Source organism: Phocoena sinus, chromosome 7 (genome assembly GCF_008692025.1).
Source record: "Phocoena sinus isolate mPhoSin1 chromosome 7, mPhoSin1.pri, whole genome shotgun sequence".
NCBI lineage: Eukaryota > Metazoa > Chordata > Mammalia > Artiodactyla > Phocoenidae > Phocoena > Phocoena sinus.
Window position 1 is genome coordinate 44,742,325 of NC_045769.1, and position 25,131 is coordinate 44,767,455.

At 34.8% G+C, this 25,131-nt stretch overlaps 1 protein-coding gene across 1 annotated transcript; it reads left to right on the plus strand.

Annotated features, from left to right (window-relative positions):
- Positions 1-18,031: 18,031 nt before the first annotated feature.
- Positions 18,032-24,818, plus strand: MSTN (myostatin). Its single transcript, XM_032637329.1, has 3 exons — positions 18,032-18,612; positions 20,458-20,831; positions 22,880-24,818. Exons 1-3 carry the CDS (start codon positions 18,240-18,242, stop codon positions 23,258-23,260), a joined length of 1,128 nt encoding a protein of 375 aa, XP_032493220.1. The 5' UTR covers positions 18,032-18,239; the 3' UTR covers positions 23,261-24,818.
- Positions 24,819-25,131: the final 313 nt, after the last annotated feature.

Below are 25,131 nucleotides of genomic sequence, written 5' to 3' on the forward strand. Positions count from 1 at the left end.
ACTGAGGAAGAAGGACAACTTTTTATATAACTGAGGAAGAATGAATTCTGAATCACAGAATTTGAAATGATTAAGAGTGAGATCTGAGGCCTATCTGCACACACCAGCTGTGAGAATCAGCACCTCACAGGAAGTGCCTGATATGCTTCCACTAGCACCTTCCTTGGGACCATATTGGTGTTCTCAGGATATCTATAGTACCTGGTAACTGTCTTCTGGCAGGACCTGTGGGCTGCAACAAAGAAAGAGAAACAGAGGATTTCTACATAAACACACTAACACACACACACCCCTCACTTTTCATTAAAGCATTATCACCTGAAATCTTAAACTGTAGTTATAAAATGGAGAAATAACACTTGCCTTATAGATGTAGTGAGGATTAATAAAATAATGTATATGAAGTATCTGATTCAGTGACTAATTTACTGCTAGCTAAAAAAAGTGGTAGCTATTTTATTATCCCTCAACCAAGAAATAGTCTATTAACCTTCCAGCTTTCTGACTCCTTTATTGCCATTGAACAGTGTGGAGCTGGGAACTTATCAAGAAAAATTCCTCGAGTCCCAGATGTTTGACATGAGTAAGTGGTTGAGTGATGGTGCCATGTAGTGAAATGGAGAGGACTGGGTGGGGAGGAGAGTATTGGTAACTGGGCATGTTAAATTGGAAATTCATATTAACTATCCAAAAGGGATGTAACAGACTGTTGAATATGAGTCTGGAGCAAACATCAGCAAATATTTAATATTAAAGTCATAGGATTAGATGAAATATCTATGGAGAAAGCATACATATATTAAATGTAACTTTTCTTTTTTTCATAGTTATAAAATCTGTTCTAAATTTTGCTTTTTCTACTTAGTATATTATATTCATCTTTCTACATCAGTATATACACATAGATTTGCCTGGATATACTATAATTTATTTAATTTATTTTTAATTATTGGACATGTAGGGTATTTTCAACTTTTCAATATTATATACTCTACAAATATTTTTGAGAGTTTGTGCAAGTTGATCTGAGGGGAAAATCCTAGAAAACATAATTGCTGGGTCAAAGGGCATGGCACATTTAAAATTTTTAAAGAGAATGTCAAAATGCCCTACAAAGTGGATAAAAATTAAAATTTACACCCCCACCAAGAGGGAAAGAGGGGGTTATTTTCCAACGCTATTCTAGCACTTGAATGAGAAATGGTATTTCACTGACATTTTAATGTTATTCTTACTTATGAGTGGGGCTGAACATCTTTTCATGGGTTTATTGGAAATTTGTATTTCTTTTTTGTCATTTTTCTAATGGGTTGTTAACTTTTTTCTTATTCTTAAGGGTAACTGAAGGTAAGAGAAATTTAGCCTTCTTCCCCTCGTAAGTGTTTCATTTCCCCCTCTTTGTAATGTTTGTCTTCCAAGGGGACTTCTACAACAGGCCACATTTGTTATCTGGTACTGTACTTGCCTTCCTGCTGTAAACAATTAGAAAACAGGATAAAATATACAAAACAACTCTTTCAGAAACTGGACACAGACAGAATAAGACTGTGATCCCTAAGAGAAGGGAAACAAATGAATGATCCATAAAATTGCCCTGGAGGCACATTTTGGATCACAGTGTGGAGAAGTGAAGCCAACCCAAGTACAATAATCTTGCTAAATTGGGGAAACAGAGATCAGAAATAGGGGAGGCAGAGGACGCTGGATGTTGTGGGGTGGGGTGCCAGAGAGGAGGGAGCTATTCAAAGGAAGACTCCAGAAATCTGCACAGGGTTCCCTTGAATCTGAAACAGGCTGCAAATAAATAGAGTTAAACTTTATGGGCCAGGCAAAGAACAACGAGGGAACTGTAAGTTGAACACTTCTGCAAGGTCACAAAGGGCTCCAAGTTCTGACCAGCCAGAGTAGAAGACTTGTTGAGTATCCAGGGCATTAAATGACCTCAAATAGGTCATATGTTCCTAATTAGATTAAACTAGGCCTGGACTAAAGGCTACTGTAGACCCACCCTAGCCAACTTGAAAGTCAGCCTCAAAAACAGCAAGCTGATCTACAAGTAACTTACATGCTTGTCTAAACCAAATTCAACACTCATTAAAGAAAGACAATGATATTTAGACACTCTATAACATAGCATTTACAATTCCTTACATCCAATAAAAAATTAGCAGACATACAAATGTGCATGAAAATGTGACTTAAAATGAGGAGAAAAAAACCAATCCATATATAATAGACACACACAAAAAAGACATGGATGATGGAATTTGGAGATAAGAATTTTAAAAGTCATTATAAATATGCTCAAAGTTTTAAAAGAAAACATGAACATAATAAGGAAAGAAATGGAAGATATAAAAAAGAACCAAATGGATTTTCTAGGGATGAAATACAATATTTGAAATGAAAATGTCATTTGAGGAGATTAATAGATGATTAGACACTGCAGAAAAAAAAAAAATCAATGATCCAGAAAGATAGCAAACAGCTGTCAAAACTGAGGCACACAGAGAAAAAGAGAGTGAAAAATACATTAACAGAGCCTCTGTGACCTGTGGGACAACATCAAATTGTCTAATTAATATATGTGCAATTACAGTCCTAGAAAGGAATAGGGAAGAAAAAATATATGAGTAATAATGGTTAGAATTTTTCCAAAACTGATGAAAGCTCTAAACCCCCAAATCCAGAAAAGCCAATGAACCACAGGCAGAATTAACAGAAAGAAAACCGCATCAAGGCAAACCATATTAAAACTGCTGAGAACCAATGATAAAGAAAATGTCTTAAAAGTAGTCAAAGAAAAAGACATACTACATACAAGAACAATGATAAATATTACCACTGATGTCTCATCAGAAACAATGCAATGTAGAGGACAATAAAAGGACATCTTTAAAATACTTGAAGGAAAATAATGGTAATAGAGAATTTTACACCCAGTGAAAATATCCCTCAAAAATAAAAGTGAAAAATGCCTTTTTTCAGACAAAAAAAACCCTGAAAGACTGTTTCACCAACAGTCCTGAAGTAAAACAAATGTTCAAAAAATGTTTTCACGCTGAAGGAAAATGATTTCATATAGAAACTTCAATCTACACCAGTGGTTCTCACCTGTTGACAGTTTTGTCCCCTGGGTAACATCTGCCAATGTCTGGAGACATTTTTGGTTAGCCTGACTTGGGGGAGAGTTATTATTGGCATCTAATAAGTAGAGCCAGGGATGCTGCTAAACATCCCACAATGCATAGGACAGCCACCCACAGCAAAGAATTATCCAGCCCAAAGTGTTAATAGTGCTGAGTGTGAGAAATCCTGGTCTACATAGGGGAATGAAGAGTGCTGGAATTAATAAATATATGCATAGACATAAAAAGACTTTTTAAATAAAATTAATTGTTAAAGGCAAAAATAGTAACAATGTATTAGGGAATATATAACACGGGTAGAGGTAAAATGCATGACAGCAACTACACAACTGGATGGGACAGGAGAAATGGAAGTACATTATTATGAGGTTCTTACATTATACATTAAGCAGTAAAATATAATTAATTGGAAGGTAGACTGTGATAAGTTAAAGATGCATATTATATAACTCTAGAGCAACCACTACATAAATGAAACAATCAGGCATAGTGAATAAATCACTAAAAAATACTCAATATGAAAGAAGATGGAAAAAGAAGAAAAATGGAACAAAGAACAGGTGTGACAAATAGAAAACAAATAGCAACGTGCTAGACTTAAACCAAGTCATATTGATAGCTGCATTAAATGTAAATAATCTAAATATTCCCAATAGAAGGCTAAGGTTGCAAGATTAGATTTAAAAAGCAAGACCAAATTATATCTGGTCTACAAGAAACCCACTTTATTTTATTTTTGTAATCTTTTTCTTTTCTTTTTGGCTGCACCACATAGCTTACAGGATTTCAGTTCCCCGACCAGGGATTGAAGCCAGGCCATGGCAGTGAAAGCACCAAATCCTAACCACTAGACCACCAGGGAACTCCCAAGAAACCCACTTTAAAAATAAAGACACAGATAGGTTGAAAGTAAATGGATGGGAAAAGATACACCATGCAAACACTGATCCTAAGAAACCTGGAGTGGCTATATTAATACCAGGCAAAGCAGATTTCAGGACAGGGAATATTACCAGATATAAAGAGGGACATTTCATAACCACAAAAAAAGTCAATTTAATTAATCATGAAAGCATAACTATTGTAGATATGTATTTCATCCAATTACAGAGCTTCGAAATACATGAAGCAAAAATTGACAGAACTTCAAGACTCCTCTCCTAGTCATTGATAGAGTAAGTAGATAGAAAATAAGTAAGGTTATACATAACTTAAACAACCTACTTGACCTAATTGACACCTTGAACCCTATACTCAACAACAACAGGATACACATTCTTTTCAAGTGCTCCTGAAACATTCATCCAGATAGACCATCTGCTAGGCCATAAAACCAGCTTCAAAGAATGAAAAAGGATTGCAATCATACAGAGTATGTTCTCTGATTAGAATAGAATTAAACTAGAAATCAGTAAAAAAATATATTTAGAAAATCTCCAAATATTTGGAAACTGAACAACATACCTGTAAATAATCAAGAGGTCAAAGAAATAATCACAAGAAAATTGGAAAATATTTTGTATTGTGCATGACTTTGTTTGATGCTTTCTTTGCCATGCTGGAATTTAAACTTTTATCTGGGCACATTTACCAAGTTACAATAGAAAAGATTGATAAATAGGCCTAGCTAATTTTAAATTTCATCATGGCAAAGAAAACCTCAAACTAATTCATGGACCTACACATCCTTGGACTATATGATATCCAGTCTAAAATTTACATTATGGTATTTAAAAAACACTCACATTTTACTCTCATAGTTTCATTTTTGAGATTTAAATTTTTGATGAATATGAAATTGTTCCTATCTTCTTGGAGATTACAATCTAGTGGCCGGGGTCCATGTGGCTATATCTGTCCCAATGCCAATACATAATCCATCTATCTCATGGCCTAACTTAAAATGACACTTTTATCACTTAAGTAGCTTTCTTACATGCTTGTGTCTATTTTTCATTCTTTTTTGCTGTTTCACTTCTCTTTTTATTCTTCTATAAATACCATGCTATTTTAAATTACCGGTCCTTAAAATGTTTTCATATCCATTAGTGCTAATTCCCTCTCATTCCTCTTTCTTATCAACATTTACCTAGCTATTCTGAAATATCTGTTACATTTAAAAATTAACTGATGTTTTAATTGGAAATTACTTTGCATTTATAGACTAAAGAGAACGACATTTATACATCATTGAGTCTTCCTATTCAAGAATAGGGTATGTCTTTCCATTTATTATTTGAGTTGTAATATTTTCTTCATATGGAGCAGTGGTTTTTTACCCTGGTTGTACATTATAATCACTTAGACAGTTTAAAAAAATACAGACGTTTAGGCCCCATCAGCAAACGCTTAACTGGTTTGGTGTAGAGCACAGGAGCTCTGTATTTATTAAGAGCTTAGCCCCAGTCAGGGTTAAGAACTAGCAAGGTAGGGCCTGCATACTTCTAGCTGAGTTCTCTCCTTGAGTGTTTTCACTTGCTTTGGCTTAGTTTTGGCTGTGATTTTGAATGGCATCTTTTTTGTTCATTATATTTTCTAATTGGTTACTTTTTGTATAAAGAAAATCTATGATTTCAGAGTGCATTAGTTTTGTAATATACCACCTTACTGAATTTAATATACATATTTTTGTCAATTATTTATATTTTATAGGCATTAAATTATACCACCTGCAAAAATAATGACAACTTTGCCTTTTCTTGTCCTATATGTATGCCTTATTCCATTATCTTGTGTATTTGTGTTAGCTAATAATTCCAGAAAAGTAACAAGTAATAGTTATGGCTGAGGGTATCTTTAACATACTTCTGATTTTAATGAGAATATGCACGGTGCTTCATCATTAGCATTAATGCTGGTTTATCACTTCAAGAAAATATCCATCTACTAGTATTTTACTGAAAGTTTTTAAATAAGGAATGGTCCTAATTAAAGGACTCCTATTTAAACTCTATCAAGGGCTTTACAGGAATAAATTAAGATGATCTTGTCTTTTCCCCCTCTTTCTAAATACCTAATAATATGTTGAAAGAGATTTCAGATATTGAACCTTGTTTGCACCGTTGGAATGGCTGGTCTTCATTACAGTATATTGTTCTTTCAATGTACTGCAGAATTCTACTTGCTAATATTTAATTTAAAAATTTGGGTCAGTTTTCTTTTCTTGCTTTCATTGCCAGGTGTTAGCATCCATATTATGGTAGCTTAAATTTTTTGGTAAGCTTTCTGAATTTATTTTTACTCTTTAATTTACTAAAATTCTAGAACAGTGGCTTTCAGGGTATTTTTATTGTGACCCAGAGTAAGAAATGCATCTTTAAAAGGAGATCTGGCATAAACCCATGCACTGTAACAAAAGTTTCAAATAGTAATACTTGCTCTATGAGTATGCACTCTATAGTATTCTATTTCAGTAAAAAAATGCCTATCTCAAAACACTATTTTGAAAAATACTGTATGTTATTTGAAGAATCATCTATACACTGGTGCTTTTCAGAGAGTAGCTCTCTGGTAATTATTCCATTTTCTTCCTTGTTTGTGTTTTTTTCTAGACAATCTATATATTAATTTCACACAGGTCTTCAAATTTATTTGCATAATGATTTTGCAGTATACTCTTTTAATTCTTTAATTCTCTCACGGAGTCTGTATATCATTTCTCTTTCTCCTTTCTGATTTAGAATATTTGTGCCTTCTTTGGAACTTCTAATATTGACTGGCTTAGCTAGTGTATTGGGTTCTTTTTTTCCTCCTTAAGAAAACAGGCCATAGGTTCATATTATCTGTTCTATTGCTTTGCTGTTTCTGATTTTACCTTTTTATTTCTCTTCTGCTTTTTAAGGTTTAACCTGCAGTCTGTTTTGTAGTTCATTTTCTACTTTTTTGAGTTAAACACTATGTTATTTTTCTTCTTTCTTGTGATCATGTTTGAAACCATGACTATCTGAACACAGCGGTCATATTCTACAGGTTTTGATGTGTAATGTTTTAATTATTATTTTGTACACATTCTGTAATATCAGTTTTATTTCCTCTTTATACCAAAGGTTGTTTTAAATAGTTTTCATATTTCCAAGTAGTGGAGATGTTCATTTTTATTTTGGTCATTCATTTTTTGTTAAATTTCATGGTTTTCAGAAAATGTGGTCTGGATTATTTCTAATTTTTGGAATTAATTGAGGTGTGTGTGTGTGTGTGTGTGTGTGTGTGTGTGTGTGTGTATGCAGGCCAATGTATAGTCAATTTGGTAAATGTTTCATGAGCTTTTAAAAATAAGACCGATTTTCAGTTAACAGGATATCTATTTCATCTAGTTCATCAACCTCACTGACTTCACTGTTCAGATACATCCTTACCAACTTTTGATGGCTGGATTTATGAAGTGAATTAAATTAGGCCACTACTATTTTGTTTCTGATCATCTTTCTTGTAGTTCTGAAGTTTTTCTTCATGTATTTTTAGTATAATATTATTCAGTGCTTTAAGATTTATTAAAGGAATATCCTTTCTGCAGACCCTTTACCATCATAACATTTCCTCCTTCATCTTGTATTATACTTTCTGCCTTAAATGTCATCCTGTCTGACTAATATCATGACCCCAGCTTTCTTTTTGTTAGCATTTGTTTGGCAGACCTTTTCACACTTTTTTCTCTCTAGTTTTCTAGTCATTTTGCTTTAGATCTTCCTTTGTGTACATCATATATACCCATTCCTCCCTTTACAAAAGTTAAATTTATAAAGTTTCAATTTAAAAAACATATCTAATACAAATCAGTATTAGTGATATGAATATTGTTAGGCACTACTGGTATTATTGTTATTAGATGTTGATAATGATTTTAATATTTAGTATTTATTAAGCACTTACTTGGCACCAGGCACTGTTCTTGGTACTTTACACTATTATCTCATGTAGTCCTCACAACTTGACTAACATTTCCATTTTGCAGATGAGGAAATGAAGGTTTCCTAATTTGTCCAAAGTCAGAGAGCTCATAGTTACTGGCTGGCAAATGTGTTTATTTATTCATAGGTTTTGGAGAGGGGAGGTTTTATAATCTTGTTTCCAGTCTCCTATTTATTCTCCACTTTGTACTAGTAAGTATCCCATGTACCTACCATTCTAGCTACACCCAAGAAACGGTTGGTTTGGCCCTTAGTCCATACTCTATTCCATAACTTTGCACTTGCTCAAGTGCTGTTTATAACTATTACCCACTCCTCCTAGGGGTACCCTACTCCTAGGGGTAGGGCAATGTTGTACATAAATATACTCAGCGCCTACCCACAACCAAACAGTGAGTGTTAAATAAATATTTGATGAAATGAAATTCTAAGCAGAGTCTTTACCACATTTTATCAAGTATTTAAATTTCACCTGTTCTCCAAACCGATGGATACCAAGGGGGGAAAGCAGCGCGGAGTGGGGCAGGGGGGGGCGGGAATTGGGAGATTGGGATTGACATATATACATTAATATGTATAAAACTGATAACTAATAAGAACCTGCTGTATGGCACAGGGAACTCCACTTCGCTGTACAGTACAAACTAACACAACACTGTAAAACAACTTTACCCCAATATAAATAAATAAATAAATTTTACCTGTTCTCTCATTGGATTTCTCCTCTGAGTCTGAGTGATGATGGAAAATATTAGATTTATTCATATTTAAAATTAAGGTAGAATATTTGATTGTATTACAGTGGATATAAATTCATTGTACATGTAAAAATGTCCAATATTTAACACAGATTTTGATTCTTAATAATAGTAATGCCTTACTTATGGATTTTATCAGTAAATTCTGGGATGTTATAAAAAAAAGAGGGAAGATATATAAAACTGAATTCAAGGTTTAGCCCAAAGTCCCTTAGAAAAATTGATAGTACAGGTGATGTAGTTCTTAGAGCTCCCAGCAGGGGCCAGAATGTTCATGTTTATGGACATTCACATTAAATGACAATGTTTTTACTGTAATTCAAGATTGTATCTATTTTTAAACCAATAAGAAAGTCAGAAGGAACTTTTTATAGTTAAAATTACTAAAAACTTCTGACTTATTAATTTAAAATTTCAAGAATGTAAATATATAATTCAAAATAGCGAAAAATGAGTTTGACAGAAGTAGTAATGTTCTGTAACAAAAGGCTAACCCCTAATATCTGAGCAAATGGGTATACAAAGTACTTTTAGTCAGTAGACACTAAAACCCCTACACTAATTGCCAAACTCAGGTCACTGGGTCTTTCAGTTGCCAAGCCAGGCTATGGACTGGGTCCAAGAACAAAGGGCACCACTGTGGCGTTGACCCAGGAAATTGGGCACTGACCCTATTTGTTAATTTTAGAATATTAAAAAACTTCCTAACTCAATATAAGAGAAGTACTGGTGCTTCCAAAGTATTTCAATGCAAATTGCCTTTGTGAATCAAATAAATTGTTTTTAATTTAATTCTAATTTAAGTCATGTAACCTTTCTCTGGACCTCAGTTTCTCCATCTGTTCAGGAGTACATTAGATATGATAATCTACTAAAATTCAATTTTTTTTTCCTTAGACAAAAAGCATCTTTTTTTTCCCTGTCTCTAGTTCTTGGCATAGTCTCTATCACAAACCAGGTGCTCAGTAAATGTTTAATGAACAAATAAATGAATAAATAAACAAATGAATCAATTTTTAGAGAGGTCTTTCTAGGAATTTACAAAGAATTTGGAAACAGAATGCCTCTGAAAGCCAACCTTCTGCGAATTAAGAAAAACAATGCTTTAGGCAATTCCAAGGAAATAAGAAAACATTTTCTGAATACTCTTGAAAAGAACTGAATTCTTTCATGGCTATCACTACTTCCAAGTCACTAACTGAGTAAAGAGGGAGTTAATTTTTTTAAGGTGTTTTAAGACTTTAAAATCTAAATCTAAAACAAATTAAAACATTTTTTTTTATGTGCTGAAACATATTCTGTATTGAGTCAATGGTTTCCAAAGTTCCCCCAGAACAAAACCCTGAAAATTGCAAGATTTTCTCTTGGGGAGTGGTTGTTTGCTTGAAGGCTTATCTTAATAATAAGGGAGGGTAAATATTTCAAAACTAAAGGTGTAATTGTGCCAATTCAATCTATATTGTCACCTGCTCCAGAAACCATGTGCTTGTTCTAAGATAAATAAAACCATCATGAAGGAAATCAGTCATCAAAAATAATGAAAATGAACTTCTTATACTCAGTTTCTCATTTGTAAATTTTTAAAATTTTACTTCATTAAACTCGGGGACAAATGTATAACTGCAGGCAGAAGTTTCTGTGCCTTCTTAATCCAGAGAGGTGGGCAATGGTGTGGAAGTGTAGACCAAAAGTGAGCATGTAGGGGCTTCCCTGGTGGCGCAGTGGTTGAGAGTTCGCCTGCCGATGCAGGGGACACGGGTTCGTGCCCCGGTCCGGGAGGATCCCACATGCCGCGGAGTGGCTGGGCCCGTGGGCCATGGCCGCTGAGCCTGCGCGTCCTGCGCGTCCGGAGCCTGTGCTCCACAATGGGAGAGGCTGCGGCAGTGAGAGGCCCGCGTACCAAAAAAAAAAAAAAAGTGAGCATATAGGTGTAGCAAATTTGAAAGCCCAACTAGAGACTGCTATATATTATATCAAGGAATCTGAGACATCCCTGCATGCTATCTCACTGCATGTACATTCAACAAAAACAAAAATAAAATTCAAGTCCAGTAAAAGGGGCTAAAATTAGTGAATCACGGGCTTTTTCCAGACACCAGCCACTGCCTTTGGGCAAAGGACTTAAGTAGCTATGCTTACTTTCTATTAATAGAATAAAGAATTTATTTGAGCCAGGTCCTCAAAGACTGAATAATGTAAAGATTCATTCTCAAGGAAAAACAATTTTTTCGAGAACTCTCATAGATAAAAGTCAACCCCTATCACTTTAGATAACACTTGAAGCCAACTTGAGTATAGTAGAAAACTCAATTGTAAACACTTTTGAAAATAACACTGTAGACATTGTATTTGTAGCCACTGTATAAAATGAAGACATCAAAAATATAAGGTGGTTATCTGAATGATCCAGAATATACATCAAAAACTAGGTTTTATAAATGATACAAATGAACCTATTTACAAAACAGAAAGAGTCACAGATGTAGAAAACTAACTTATGGTTATCAAGGGGGAAAGGGCGGGGAGGGATAAATTGGGAGATTTGGATTGACATATACACACTACTATATATAAAATAGATAACTAGTAAGAATCTACTGTATAGCACAGGGAACTCTACTCAATACTCTGTAATGACCTATACAGGAACAGAATCTAAAAAATAGTGGATATATGTATATGTATAACTGATTCACTTTGCTGTACAGCAGAAACTAACACACCATTGTAAGTCAACTATACTCCAATAAAAATTAATTTTAAAAACTAAGTATACATTTTGAAATTACTTATGGAACTCATAGACACCCCTGGGAAGCTAAGGTTGGTTGGAAAGAGCATTCTGGGAAATAGGTTGATTTCTGGCCCACCTGGGTTGGCTATTCAAGGAGCTATGCCTTGGGGTAAACTGAGGCAATAAACTCTATCCCAGTTTCAGGGGAAAATGCCTTCCTGCTGGTATAAGGAGAAAGCAGGGAGAGAAGGAGTACTTTACAACAAAGAATATGGATAAGGAGGAGACTGTAACACGTATAATCAGTTCACAGTCTCCCTACTGGGTCAAGGCCAAGAAGATTGTTCGGCCTTTGCCTTGCCTACACAGACACACACACACAGACATACACACACACACACACACACACACACACACACACACACAGCCCTTTTGAGATTTCTTTTCTGCTTTCTGGCTGCTTTTGACTCAATTTGAACTAAATAGAACCTGTGTTGGGTAAGGGCTCTGGTACTCTTAAATAGTGGTATCACAGCAAGCATGGTCACTCCCTAGCAAGGTCTTGTTAATAGCTACACAGTGCCTCTGCATAGTCACAGATCATTGAATGCAAAAGTTCCAGCGGAATGTTCGAGTGTTTGGTGCGCTAGCACAGAACTGCTGGAGGTGGCAAGGACACACAGGGACCTCCCAGTACTGGTACTCTCTACGAGGGCAAGTAAGAGGGAAACCAATAGAAATGTTATGAACCAGAGAGTAACCCGAACACACAACAAGAGCCATTTAGAAAGTCTATAAATATAAACATAACAATATATTATGAATATAAAACTATACCTACTGAAAAATTAGAAAGTCGAACTTTCTTGTATTTAAGGAGACATTCATTCATTTATTGGTTCAGTTATCACTAAACACATTTGAGAATTGTATTAATCTATATAATTAACACTAAGTCTTTTGAGTCTAGTCTCTTTTCAATGGAAAAAAGAGGAAGCAAAATTATAACTTAATTTTTATTCTTTGTATTTCAAATATATAATGAATAAACTAGAGTTCCCACTTTGGAAAGGAAGGAAGAGAGAAAGCACATTTTGAAGTTTTCCTCTAAAGGACAATGGAATGCAAACGTTTTGTTAACTGGGACATTATTATGACACACTGCCATAATATGAATGTTATCACCTCAAGACTGACCTGAAAACCAACTAAAGAAATCCCTCAAGACCAGATTGCAGCCTACACCCTAGAACTGACAAATGTTGTGCAAATGTCCTCTAGAGAACCTACAAGTTAGTAGTTGGTGATTATAAAACAATAAAATTTATATTTCTGCTCTTGGCAATAATTATATACCAGTAAATAAATACAGTGTCTAAAAATAACCATGTTTGAGGTCTCATTAAAAGTACAACCATAGGGGCTTCCCTGGTGGCGCAGTGGTTGAAAGTCCGCCTGTCAATGCAGGGGACACGGGTTCGTGCCCCGGTCTGGGAGGATCCCACATGCCGCGAAGCGGCTAGGCCCGTGAGCCATGGCCGCTCAGCCTGAGCGTCTGGAGCCTGTGCTCCACAGCGGGAGAGGCCACAACAGTGAGAGGCCCACGTACCACAAAAAAAAAAAGTACAACTATAGATATTAAGATGAGAGGACTTCAAGTTAGAGGGGAAAAAAATTCAATTGAAGCAATATAAAATGTATTACTTTGGGGGAAAGTGTGGTCTGGGGATCCCTGGAGTGAAGACCCTTTCAGAGAGTCTGTGGAGTAAAAACTATTTTCATAACAATGCTAATATTTTCTTGCTACTCTCATTTTTTCCTATATGTATAGTGGGGTTTTTCCGGAGGCTCCGTGATATGTGACGGCATCATCACTTTGTCAGCAAATAGAATATATGCTTGCATGTATCTGTATTCTAACATTTCTCATTTTTAGTTTATAATACGTTAAATATTGATAGATATGACCCACACAAACAAAAGCTTTTGAGGATCCTAAATAACTTTTCAGAGTAAAGGAATCTTGAGACCAAGAAGTCTGAGAACTACTGTTTTAGGTGATACACCTCAAGTTAAATGGCACAGCTCATCAAATTTCTTCCTGTTTTATATTGAAGAGACTAGATTGTAGGCTTCACGAAGACAGTGACTGTTTCTGTCTGGCTCACTGTTTTCTCCTCAGAATTTAGCATGGTACCAGGCACACAATAGGCATTAGAATGTTTCATAAAATAATAAATGAATTAATACAGTTAACACTCAAACAGCGCAGGGGTTAGGAGTGCCAACTGATCTTCCAGTTGAAAATCTGCATATAACTTTACAGTTAGCCCTCTGTATCCAAGGTTCTTGCATCTGAGGATTCAACCAACTACAGATGGTATAGTACCGTAGTACACATTTAGCGAAAAATGTGCATATAAGTGGACCCTCTCAGGTCAAACCCGTGTTGTCCAAGGGTCCACAGTACATATATACATGCATACATGCATTCATAAGTGAAGGCTTTGCCAAATGACTTATTCAAGGTCACATAAAATGTCAGCAACAAACCCGGAACTATATTCCAGATCTCCTGTCTGCTACTCCTATACTGTTACTCCCTGGCTCAAGGATGCTTTTGTTTTTGTTCATTTTTGTTCTGTAATCTATTGAAAGCATGGATAATCAGGTATTGCCACTGTGAGATGACTACCTCTCTCATGCTGTTATGTGAGTTGAGCACTAGACAATTTTTTTCTGGCCTTAAGCATAATCAGAACAGTGTGTTACCAAAGGGCTATCATCACAAGGAAGTGGCAAGAGTGATCAGATAAAATACAACTTTCTGGTTTTTTCCCACAGCAGAGTTGAAGTTTTCATGATTCATTCTTATTCTAATTCCTAGTCTCCTCCTTTCTTTGGCCACATCATTAAACTTCTGGCAAGCTTTTACGTTAATGCACTCAGTAGTTCCCAGACTGCAAAGAGTAAAACCATAAATGTTTTTTGGGAAATATGCCTTGTACTCTCAAAGTTGTTTTGAAACATCCCCCCTGGTATTTGTAAGAGAGAAGAGAGAAGTTTGCTTCTTACGTTACTTATGGTTACAGAAATGTAAGGCCCACCCAGTACAAAGAAGCACAGTGGGAAAGAAAAATACAAGTCTTGTGAAGAGGTGAACTGGCCACCTAAATTGACTCCTGTGAGAAACTGCTTTCAAAGATGGCAAACCTAAGACAAAGCCAATAAGCTGGTCGGCCATGCCCTCCCAACAACTAGAAGCAATTCTCTACTCACTCATCCTAATGACACAGTCCTATCTTCATGAAAGCAGCCAAAGCCAGACCTCCAGCAGTCAGACCACGGTGAAGGTTCCTACTGCTGGCGAACCTTCCTGCTCTGGGGCCTTGGGAAGGTTGCTGTCACTGACACTGGAGAAGGCGTACATGTTCTTGAAACTTCTTAAGGACCTCTTAACTCATTCATTACTGATGTCTAGAGGCGTTGATTGAATATAGTTGATTCTCAATATTCGTAGTAATTACGTTCTATCAAGTCACTGCCGACACTGAATGAGTGATTACTGAGCCACTGCTCCTAGGGGAAACACAAGGTTACATCCTGTCAGCATCTGGTCACATTTTCGTCAACCAATCAATATATAACCTTGTTTTAGGTGCATTTCTGTTTTAAAATATCTTAGTTAATATATATTGCTGATTCATTAACATTGGATTCACAGCCAAAAGCCCTATAACTGAAGCCTGAACAAAGCTTACATAACACACATATTTTTCCATAAGGAAATTTTTTCCCAAAGTTCTATCACAACCTTCTTTTTCAACAATTGTGGTAAAATACACATAACAAAATTGACTATTTAACCACTTTTAACTGTACAGTTCAGTGGCATTAAGTACATTTACACTGTTGTGCTACCATGAGCAACAGCCATTGCCAGAACTTTTTGATCTTCCCAATTTAAAACTCTGTATCTATTGAACAGTGGCTTTCGTCCATCGCACCCCACCCCTCCTCCAGTCCCTGGCAACCACCATTCTATTCACTTTTCATCACAGCCTCCCTGTGCCTAGGAGCACAGCACTTCAGCACTATGCTTGGGGGCCACTTTGAACAGCAGAATCACCCCAAAAAAACCATGCAAAAATGTGAAAAAAAATGGTGCTATATAGATTGCAAAAAGGGCACTTATTAAGCATGAGTGCTGAAACAAGGCAGAGAATTGCCTTGGTTGACCTGAACTGGGATCCTGTGTGTTGGAAGCCTCAAATTTTTTGCTGCTCTGTGCATGTGCGTGAATGACTATAAAAGCGCTATGAGTATTGATTACAGAGTAAAAAATAAGTTTCAGCAATGAGACAAATTTGCAAACATGGAATCCGTGAGTAATGAGCATCGACCATGTGGAAATGACGACCTTTGTTTCCTCTATTCCAGGTAGTAAGAATAAACAGCTGAAATGTGCCTTGTGATAGGGCTGCCTTAGAACATTTTACTAGAGAGCTAGCCTACGTGAATGGGTAATTGGCAGCTACAAACTGAAGCAGTTCTAGTTCATATGGAGGATAAATTTAAGCATAATCTCAAACCCCTCTGCATGAAACAAAGACCAAGTGCTCAAGTACTAGTTATCAATCACTTACTGTGTGACAGGCAGAATACTCAGCAATTTACGTGTATTATTGAATTACATCCCCTCCAAAACTCTATGAGGAAACTGAAGGTTAGAGAAGTTAAGTATCTCATCCATTATTACATAGTTAGAAGTGGCAAACTTGAGATTTGAACTCAGGTCTATCTGACTGCAGAACCTGAGGTCCCAACTGCTATGCAATTCTAATAGAGTTAAAAAAAAAAAAGATTTGATTTACTCAGAAGTATATAGAAGCATATGTTACAAGCATTATAACATTACAAAGATTTATATGCTGAAAAATAAATTTACCAAACAAATAAAACTTTATAAGCCTGATCTAATACTGCTCCACAACAAACAATATCTGAAATCTTTCAGGGCATCTGGTTTGTGTCTGGTTTTCCTTAATCTTTAATGATGGGCAAATCTAATGCATTATGTAAGGCCATTTTTTCTCAAGAGATGTAGATACCTCTTAAGAATTTGATGAAAATGCATTAACTTTTCAGGCTACTGAGTTGCATTTTAGTGCACTGAGGCAGTAAATTAGTGTACAATGTGCAAAAGTAGTGACCTAAAAAAAATGAATATTTGATATGAACCGCTGCATTCTCTTGGAAAAAAAAGTAACGGATTAACTCTCTCAGGAGTCCTTAGCTTCCCCAAAAGAAGTAGGAAGAATAAATCTCCTGTGGCCTGGAAACAGCTTCTTGTTTCTCGCTGGCTATGTTTGTTTAGCTTTTTAATAGTTCATTTGATTAGATCTTGTGGCTCCCAAAGCTAAGGTTGAGAGTTTGATCCCTACAGAGGCCACTTAAATTTAGAGAACAAAAAGCTCTATTCTCTGCTCCCAGACCTTACCCCAAATCCCTGCCAGGTGTCTGCCCTCTGGTCAAATGAGAAACTGGCAAAGGGGTGCAAACCTAGCACAGTATCGGGAAATAGAAAAATGGGCACCCTTTATTATGGTGCTCCTTTCCTTTTATGTGTCCACAATATTTGGATATAATTTATAGAGAGTAGATACTACGGTTTTTCTTTTACCACTGGAAATCTGAGGAAAACTTCATTACCAGTCATAAAATTCATTATCTTAAGCTTATTCTAAGTTCTTCTAAGCTTACTCTAAGTTCTTCTAAGCTTATTCTAAGTTCAGATAGCTGACATTATCCTCTTGGTAATAAACAACGAAAAAACACATCCTCAGAGCAATATTAATCTGCAACTTTGGGATAGGAAATAATAGTAATCAGTCAAAAACTGAACACAATTTTCATATGAATAAAAGATATTAAATTATTTAAAAATAATTTCATGAGCAGTTTAATATTAAAGTAAGTATGATTTTCATTATGTGTTAAGAATTTATTCAGGAAAACAAGTTTCTCAAATTATAGCCAAAAATCTTTTACTAGTAGCACTATTTTAAATTTAAAATTTAAATCTGTATTTCCCTAATTACATAGTACTAAAAATAATTTACTACAACAAATAAAATCCTTTTACTTCAAATCCTTGCCTAAATAATATAAAATCATTTTATTTTTTGAGGAAAAGACATTTCAACTTTTTAAGTATGAAGTGTAAATTAAGATTTACTTATTTAAATTATAATTTTAAAGTTTCACATATAAAGATAAAAAGATCTAAGTGTAGTTTATATTATTGTTAAAATAGATTTTAATTTTTCAAATGTCACATATATCTTTCATTATTTGTAGATTTATTTCTTTTATGAAGTAGTCAAATGAATCAGCTCACCCTTGACTGTAACAAAATACTGTTTGGTGACTTGTGACAGACAGGGTTTTAACCTCTGACAGCGAGATTCATTGTGGAGCAAGAGCCAATCATAGATCCTGACGACACTTGTCTCATCAAAGTTGGAATATAAAAAGCCACTTGGAATACAGTATAAAAGATTCACTGGTGTGGCAAGTTGTCTCTCAGACTGTGCAGGCATTAACATTTTGCTTGGCATTACTCAAAAGCAAAAGAAAAGTAAAAGGAAGAAATAAGAACAAGGGAAAAGATTGTATTGATTTTAAAATCATGCAAAAACTGCAAATCTATGTTTGTATTTACCTATTTATGCTGATTGTTGCTGGTCCAGTGGATCTGAATGAGAACAGCGAGCAAAAGGAAAATGTGGAAAAAGAGGGGCTGTGTAATGCATGTATGTGGAGACAAAACACTAAATCCTCAAGACTAGAAGCCATAAAAATCCAAATCCTCAGTAAACTTCGCCTGGAAACAGCTCCTAACATCAGCAAAGATGCTATAAGACAACTTTTGCCCAAAGCTCCTCCACTCCGGGAACTGATTGATCAGTACGATGTCCAGAGAGATGACAGCAGTGACGGCTCCTTGGAAGATGATGATTACCACGCTACGACGGAAACGGTCATTACCATGCCCACAGAGTGTGAGTAGTCCTATTAGTGTAGAGCAACAGTTCTGCTGACTGTTGTTCTAGTGTTTATGAGAAACCGATCTATTTTCAGGCTCTTTTAACAAGCTGTTGGCTTGTATTTAAGTAGGAGGGAAAAAGAGTTTCTTTTTTTTCAAGATTTCATGAGAAATATACTAATGAGACTGAAAGCTGCTGCATAATTTGTTTCCTTAGAGAGCTAAAAGGCTAAAAATAAAATGCTTGCATAGCATTAATGTTATACAGTTTAATGTGACAACTATAACATGCTTATGCTTTCACAGCTTAATACCACCAAGGTAAGGACTGGGAGATACTACAAGCAATGTGAAAAACTTGAAATTTTTTAACTACATGAAATTTCATAACTGCATTTGGTTGTCTGAAATATGCATTTATAATAACAGGTTTTTTCATAATAAAGAGAACCGGAAAGAAATTTGTAGATGTTGAAGCCTATGTGGGCATTTGCTGAACACCTAGAATGACTTCTGTTGTTCAAAACTATTTCTCACAGTGTTTTTATGTTCTTCACAAATTAGAGTTATCTAATTTTGAAAGCTATTACAACACTGGAAAATATGAAAAAATATTTTTTATAAATTTAATGTATTACTAAGAGCAATGATGAAGTAAACATAGCATAATAATAATCATGAGCTAATTATCAGAAAATGCTAAGAAATAAACATTTTAATTGAGTAGGCTATGGCTCACAAAGTCCCACTTATACCTTGACCATGGTACTATTGTTGAAAGTACCCGATCTGCATATTTCCAGGCAGGCACATGCTTAATAACCTCCTAAAGTATTATTTTACTCTTCATAGGAGGGAGGACTATTACCTGTAGTATCTACATTGCTTCTGGAAGATAATATACGTCATACCATTCCTGTTGCAGGCAGTTCAAAACTATACTCAAGGAAAGCGGGACAGGCACCTTAACAGGGAAGGCATGACAAGAAAGAGTTTTGTGCCATATGTCTGTGATCTTGCTTTATAGAGTGGCTTACCCACTTTAAACTGGACTCAAAACAGTTTCAAAATACTGCTTTTCTTATTAAGTAATTAGGTTATAATGCAACGAATAATTTTCCTTTAAGACTGTGCTATCAGATAATCCTGGAGTAGATCTGCCTTATTTATAAACAATCTTGGAAAACCAAAAGGAAAGAAATTTCTAAGTGCTTCTGCTTACAATGACAGCCTGGCCCTAAAGACAGTGTTTTCTAAGTTTTGAGATAGCCTGAATGCAACATTTAGATTTTGGTGCTACTTATCTGCTAGTTTTGTTCCTTTAAAAGGCTATCCCAGCACCCAAACATAACAGATGTACTATATTTTCTACTAATTCCTGAGGCTCAGTTGCTCAGTGTCTTGTCCCCAGGTAATTCAGGCCTGGGGGAAGGGTTCCTTCTTCCAGACTGATTGGTACAGCTGCTCAGTAAGTGTAACTACTCAGATTCCCAAAGAATTCTAAGTGGATGTTCCTCCACAGTTTCTCTTGTTCTCTCTAATCATCATCATCTTAAAATTTCATCCACTTTTCATTCCTTAATAGAATTTTCCTTAGTCCACAGTTCTCCGGAGAGGAAGTAGGTTCCTCCTAAACAGCTGAAAAAACATACATCTAAGAAAATCTGAAAAGCTATAGTAATTATTTTATTTGATAGTTTTCTGAGTTATGAATGAAATACTACATATTTTTTTCATTTTAAAAGACTAAATGTGCACACATTATTCCAATAAACATGCTCATTGATTAATATGGAGGAGTTTATGCATCTGTCATGAAAAATGATTTCAGTAACTCTTTTTTTTTCTTATTCACTTATAGCTGATCTTCTAATGCAAGTGGAAGGAAAACCGAAATGTTGCTTCTTTAAATTTAGCTCTAAAATACAATACAATAAAGTAGTAAAGGCCCAACTGTGGATATATCTGAGGCCAGTCAAGACTCCTACAACAGTGTTTGTGCAAATCCTGAGACTCATCAAACCCATGAAAGACGGTACAAGGTATACTGGAATCCGATCTCTGAAACTTGACATGAATCCAGGCACTGGTATTTGGCAGAGCATTGATGTGAAGACAGTGTTGCAAAATTGGCTCAAACAACCTGAATCCAACTTAGGCATTGAAATCAAAGCTTTAGATGAGAATGGTCATGATCTTGCTGTAACCTTCCCAGGACCAGGAGAAGATGGGCTGGTAAGTGATTACTGAAAATAACATTCTAAAAACCTTATGTTTTTATTCATAATGTGAATGAATAGTAGTGGAAAACAACTACCAATTTCCTATGCTCATAAGCTGGACAAAGGTATCTTACCCCGATGGTAGCCCTGTACCCAATAAAAGTAGGTGTCCAATTTCATATCCTATGAAACACTCTCTTGATACTTTTAGTTTGCATGAGGACTTAAAGAAAAAAGTTACACCATAGTCCTTAACTTCTTAAGGAATTCTTTTGAATTGGGAATGAAATATAAAGTGCTTTTCATTGATGTGCTATATGATTATATAAATAAAAACATGAAGTCTTCATAGTGGATTCTAGGACATACCCAAAAAAACATTTTTTTCCCTAGAAGAGTGCCAAAGGTGTTAACATTTTTTTTGGCTTAATAAAGTGGAAAATAATAAACTCTAAAAATTATAATTGAAATAAAATGCTTTTAATTATAGCAACTAACTAAATACAATATGTTTAGACTTATATGCTATTACATATATTTAAGATCCCTCAAGATAAATGTTCCTTATTTTCTAGGCTGTTAATGCACTGATGTATATGTGGATTACTCTGTGAATTACCCCTAATAAAATTTAAAATTTCCGGGTAGTTAACCTGTACCAACAAGCTTATTTCTGAACTGTCTTACTATTCTTCTGCAAGAGTTTACTTAGGTAATGCCAACTAATTTAATATCAGGTCAAACAGAAGACAATGCCTTATATATTATAAAAATTAATAAAAACCATTTAAAACCTAGTATAAATTTAGAGTTACTCACTCTTCTGGCTTATCTATGCTTGTGTTTACTTCTGTTTTCAAAAACTTATTTAATGTGACCATACCTTTTACTTCCATTTATTGATATAATTTACAACAAAAGATTATACTTGTAAGCAATGTGTTAGCTTTTCAGTTTTTAAATGGTCTTGTTTGTAAAGAATATATAATTAGTAAGCATATCTACTTTAAATGAAAACATATTCTTTAAGAGATTATACAATTTTCCAAGTGATCTATTTTTCTTTAAATATGGTACATAAAATGTTACTGACTCCCAAAATGATGTTATTATTTTTTATAATCTTAAATACCAATAATTACCAGGTCTATTTTGATTTTGATACAGGATAAAAACTACTATTAATTATTTAGGAATGTGTTCTTTTTTATAGACAGCATTTTAATGATCAAAGTTGGTGATGTGACAGAGGTTTTATTTATTATTAAACAGATGGTTAATACGATGTATTCCTCAGACTTTTCCATATAAAAGGAAAAATGTCTCAAATGCATGAAAAGATTGGGGTGGGGGAAGGATTAGCAAATTATTGTTTAAATATCTGAACAGCAACATTTTCAGTGAAAGAATAAAGGAAATATTATCGTATCTTCTTCTGAATCTGTCCCTCCCTCTCTTGGAGTTGGTTATTCCAACCCAATATACCTACCACTACCTTCATCACCCTACCTTCCTTTTTCCCATTACAATCTGTACAGTGCTGGGTGGTAACTATTTTGGTTTGGCGTTAATATCCAAGGATCCCTGAATAAGATCTAGTGAATGGAGGATGGATGAGTATACCTATCCCTCCAGCAGTCATCAGACATATTTAGCCACCATATTTAACCAACAAGCAGGAAGAGAGAAGCTAGCTTTTCCCCTTCCTCCTTTCTTCCCTCCTCCCTCTCTCTTCTGCTCCATCTCTCCCTTTCTTGCCATCGATATTTTCAGAGCATCTATTATGTGCCAGGCATTCAGATACTCAAACTGGGGAAAACAAGAATAAGCAGGACAAAGATTTGACCACAGGGGAATCCGTATTGCTGCTATAGTCTTTTGAGCCATAAGGGAAGTATCAAGCCTAGTATAAATTAAAATTCCTTAATGCTGTGGCAACATTAAAACATAAAAACAAATGTGGCAGAAGCAAAATGATTAGTTTCTTTCTTCAACAACGACTGCTTGAGGTAGGAAGGTGTTTCAGGATCTATTACTAACTCTTCTTTCCTTTTCATACAGAATCCCTTTTTAGAAGTCAAGGTAACAGACACACCAAAAAGATCCAGGAGAGATTTTGGACTCGACTGTGATGAGCACTCCACAGAATCTCGATGCTGTCGTTACCCTCTAACTGTGGATTTTGAAGCTTTTGGATGGGATTGGATTATTGCACCTAAAAGATATAAGGCCAATTACTGCTCTGGAGAGTGTGAATTTGTATTTTTACAAAAATATCCTCATACCCATCTTGTGCACCAAGCAAACCCCAGAGGTTCAGCAGGCCCCTGTTGTACTCCCACAAAGATGTCTCCAATTAATATGCTATATTTTAATGGCAAAGAACAAATAATATATGGGAAAATTCCAGCCATGGTAGTAGATCGCTGTGGGTGCTCATGAGATTTATACTTGTTTCATAGCTTCCTAAAAAGTGGAAGGTCTTCCCCTCAACAATTTTGAAACTGTGAAATTATGTACCACAGGCTGTAAGCCTAGAGCATGCTACAGTCACTTACGCACAAGCTACAGTATATGAACTAAAAGAGAGAATATATGCAACGGTTGGCATTTAACCATCAAAACAAATCATACAATAAAAAGTTTTATGATTTCCGGAGTTTTTTAACTTGGAGATCAAATTCCATTTATGTTCATATATATCACAACATATGCAGGTAAATGAAAGCAATTCTCCTTGTGTTCTGGTGAATTAAAGGAGTATGCTTTAAAGTCTATTTCTTTACAGTTTCATTTAATATTTACAGAAAAATCTATATGTAGTATTGGTAAAATGCAGGATTGTTATATACCATTATTTGAATCATCCTTAAACACTTGAATTTATATTGTATGATAGCATACTTGGTAAGATAAGATTCCACAAAAATAGGGATGGTACACCATGTGCAAGTTCCCATTCCTATTCCGATTGATACAGTACATTAACAATTCATGCCAATGGTGCTAATACAATAGGCTGAATGGCTGATGTTATCAGGTTTATCAAATAAAATACATTCAGTAAAGTAATGTTTCTCCTTTCTTCAGGTGCATTTTCATACTCCTCCAAATGGGGAATGGATTTTCTTTAATGAAAGAAAAATCATTTTTCTAGAGGTCTGGATTCAATTCTGTAGCATACTTGGAGAAACTGCATTTACAAGGCAGCCAAAAAGTATTCATTTTTATCAAAATTTCAAAATTATAGCCTGCCTTTGCAACACTGCAGTTTTTATGATGAAATAATGGAAATGACTGATTCTATCAATATTGTATAAAAAGACTTTGAAACAATTGCATTTATATAATATGTATACAATATTGTTTTGTAAATAAATGTCTCCTTTTTTATTTACTTTGGTATATTTTTACAGTAAGCACATTTCAAATTAAGTATTAAGGCATAGAGACATTTCATGTATGACAGAAAAGCAAATGCTTATATTTCGGAGAAAATTAGCTGATTAAATGTGGTCTTAAAACTCCATATGCTAATGGTTAGATGGTTATATTACAATCATTTTATATTTTTTTACATTATTAACATTCACTTACAGATTCATGATGGCTGTATAATGTGAAAGTGAAATTTCAGTGGTTTACTATCATTGTATTCAAATCTCAACGTTCCATTATTTTAATACTTATAAATATTATTAAGCATACCAAAATGATTTAACTCTATTATCTGAAATCAGAAAAATAAACTGATGATATCTTAAGAATTGTTAATTTTATTTTATAATTTGATAATGAATATATTTCTACATATATTTACTTCTATTTTGTAAATTAGGATTTTGTTAATCAAATACATTATACTTATGACTAAGTAAAATTATTTCCTACATCTAATGTGTAGAAACAATATAAATTATATTAAAGTGTTTTCATGTTTTTTGAAAGACACAACAGTTTTATGTTATAATGATTAATTCTGGAGTTTTGGTTTTCACTTTATTGTAAAAGTTTAATGATTTAGCACAAAAGTTTGGTTTAGAAATTTTAGGTCTGCTACTCTAGTTTCTCATGAGTGAAATTCCTGTTAAATTGGTTCTGGTCAAGTTGCTTTAAACATACAAAAGCAAGGGCTAATTACATCTGTTTCATTTCTCTTTATCTTGACCTGAAAACTATTTATATGTTTTCATAGGTTCAATTTCCAAATGCATTGCAGTTGGCAAGGGTATATGGTCCTAGAGTTACAAGTTCTACTGAAGCCACAGGGACACAGGGAAACTGCATTTTTTTCCTAGCACTTAATGATACTG

Coding starts and splice junctions, on each gene's coding strand:
- MSTN (XM_032637329.1), top strand. CDS start 18,240: ATGCAAAAACTGCAAATCTATGTTTGTATTTACCTATTTATGCTGATT. Junction 18,613..20,457: donor CATTACCATGCCCACAGAGT/GTGAGTAGTCCT, acceptor ATTCACTTATAG/CTGATCTTCTAATGCAAGTG. Junction 20,832..22,879: donor GACCAGGAGAAGATGGGCTG/GTAAGTGATTAC, acceptor CTTTTCATACAG/AATCCCTTTTTAGAAGTCAA.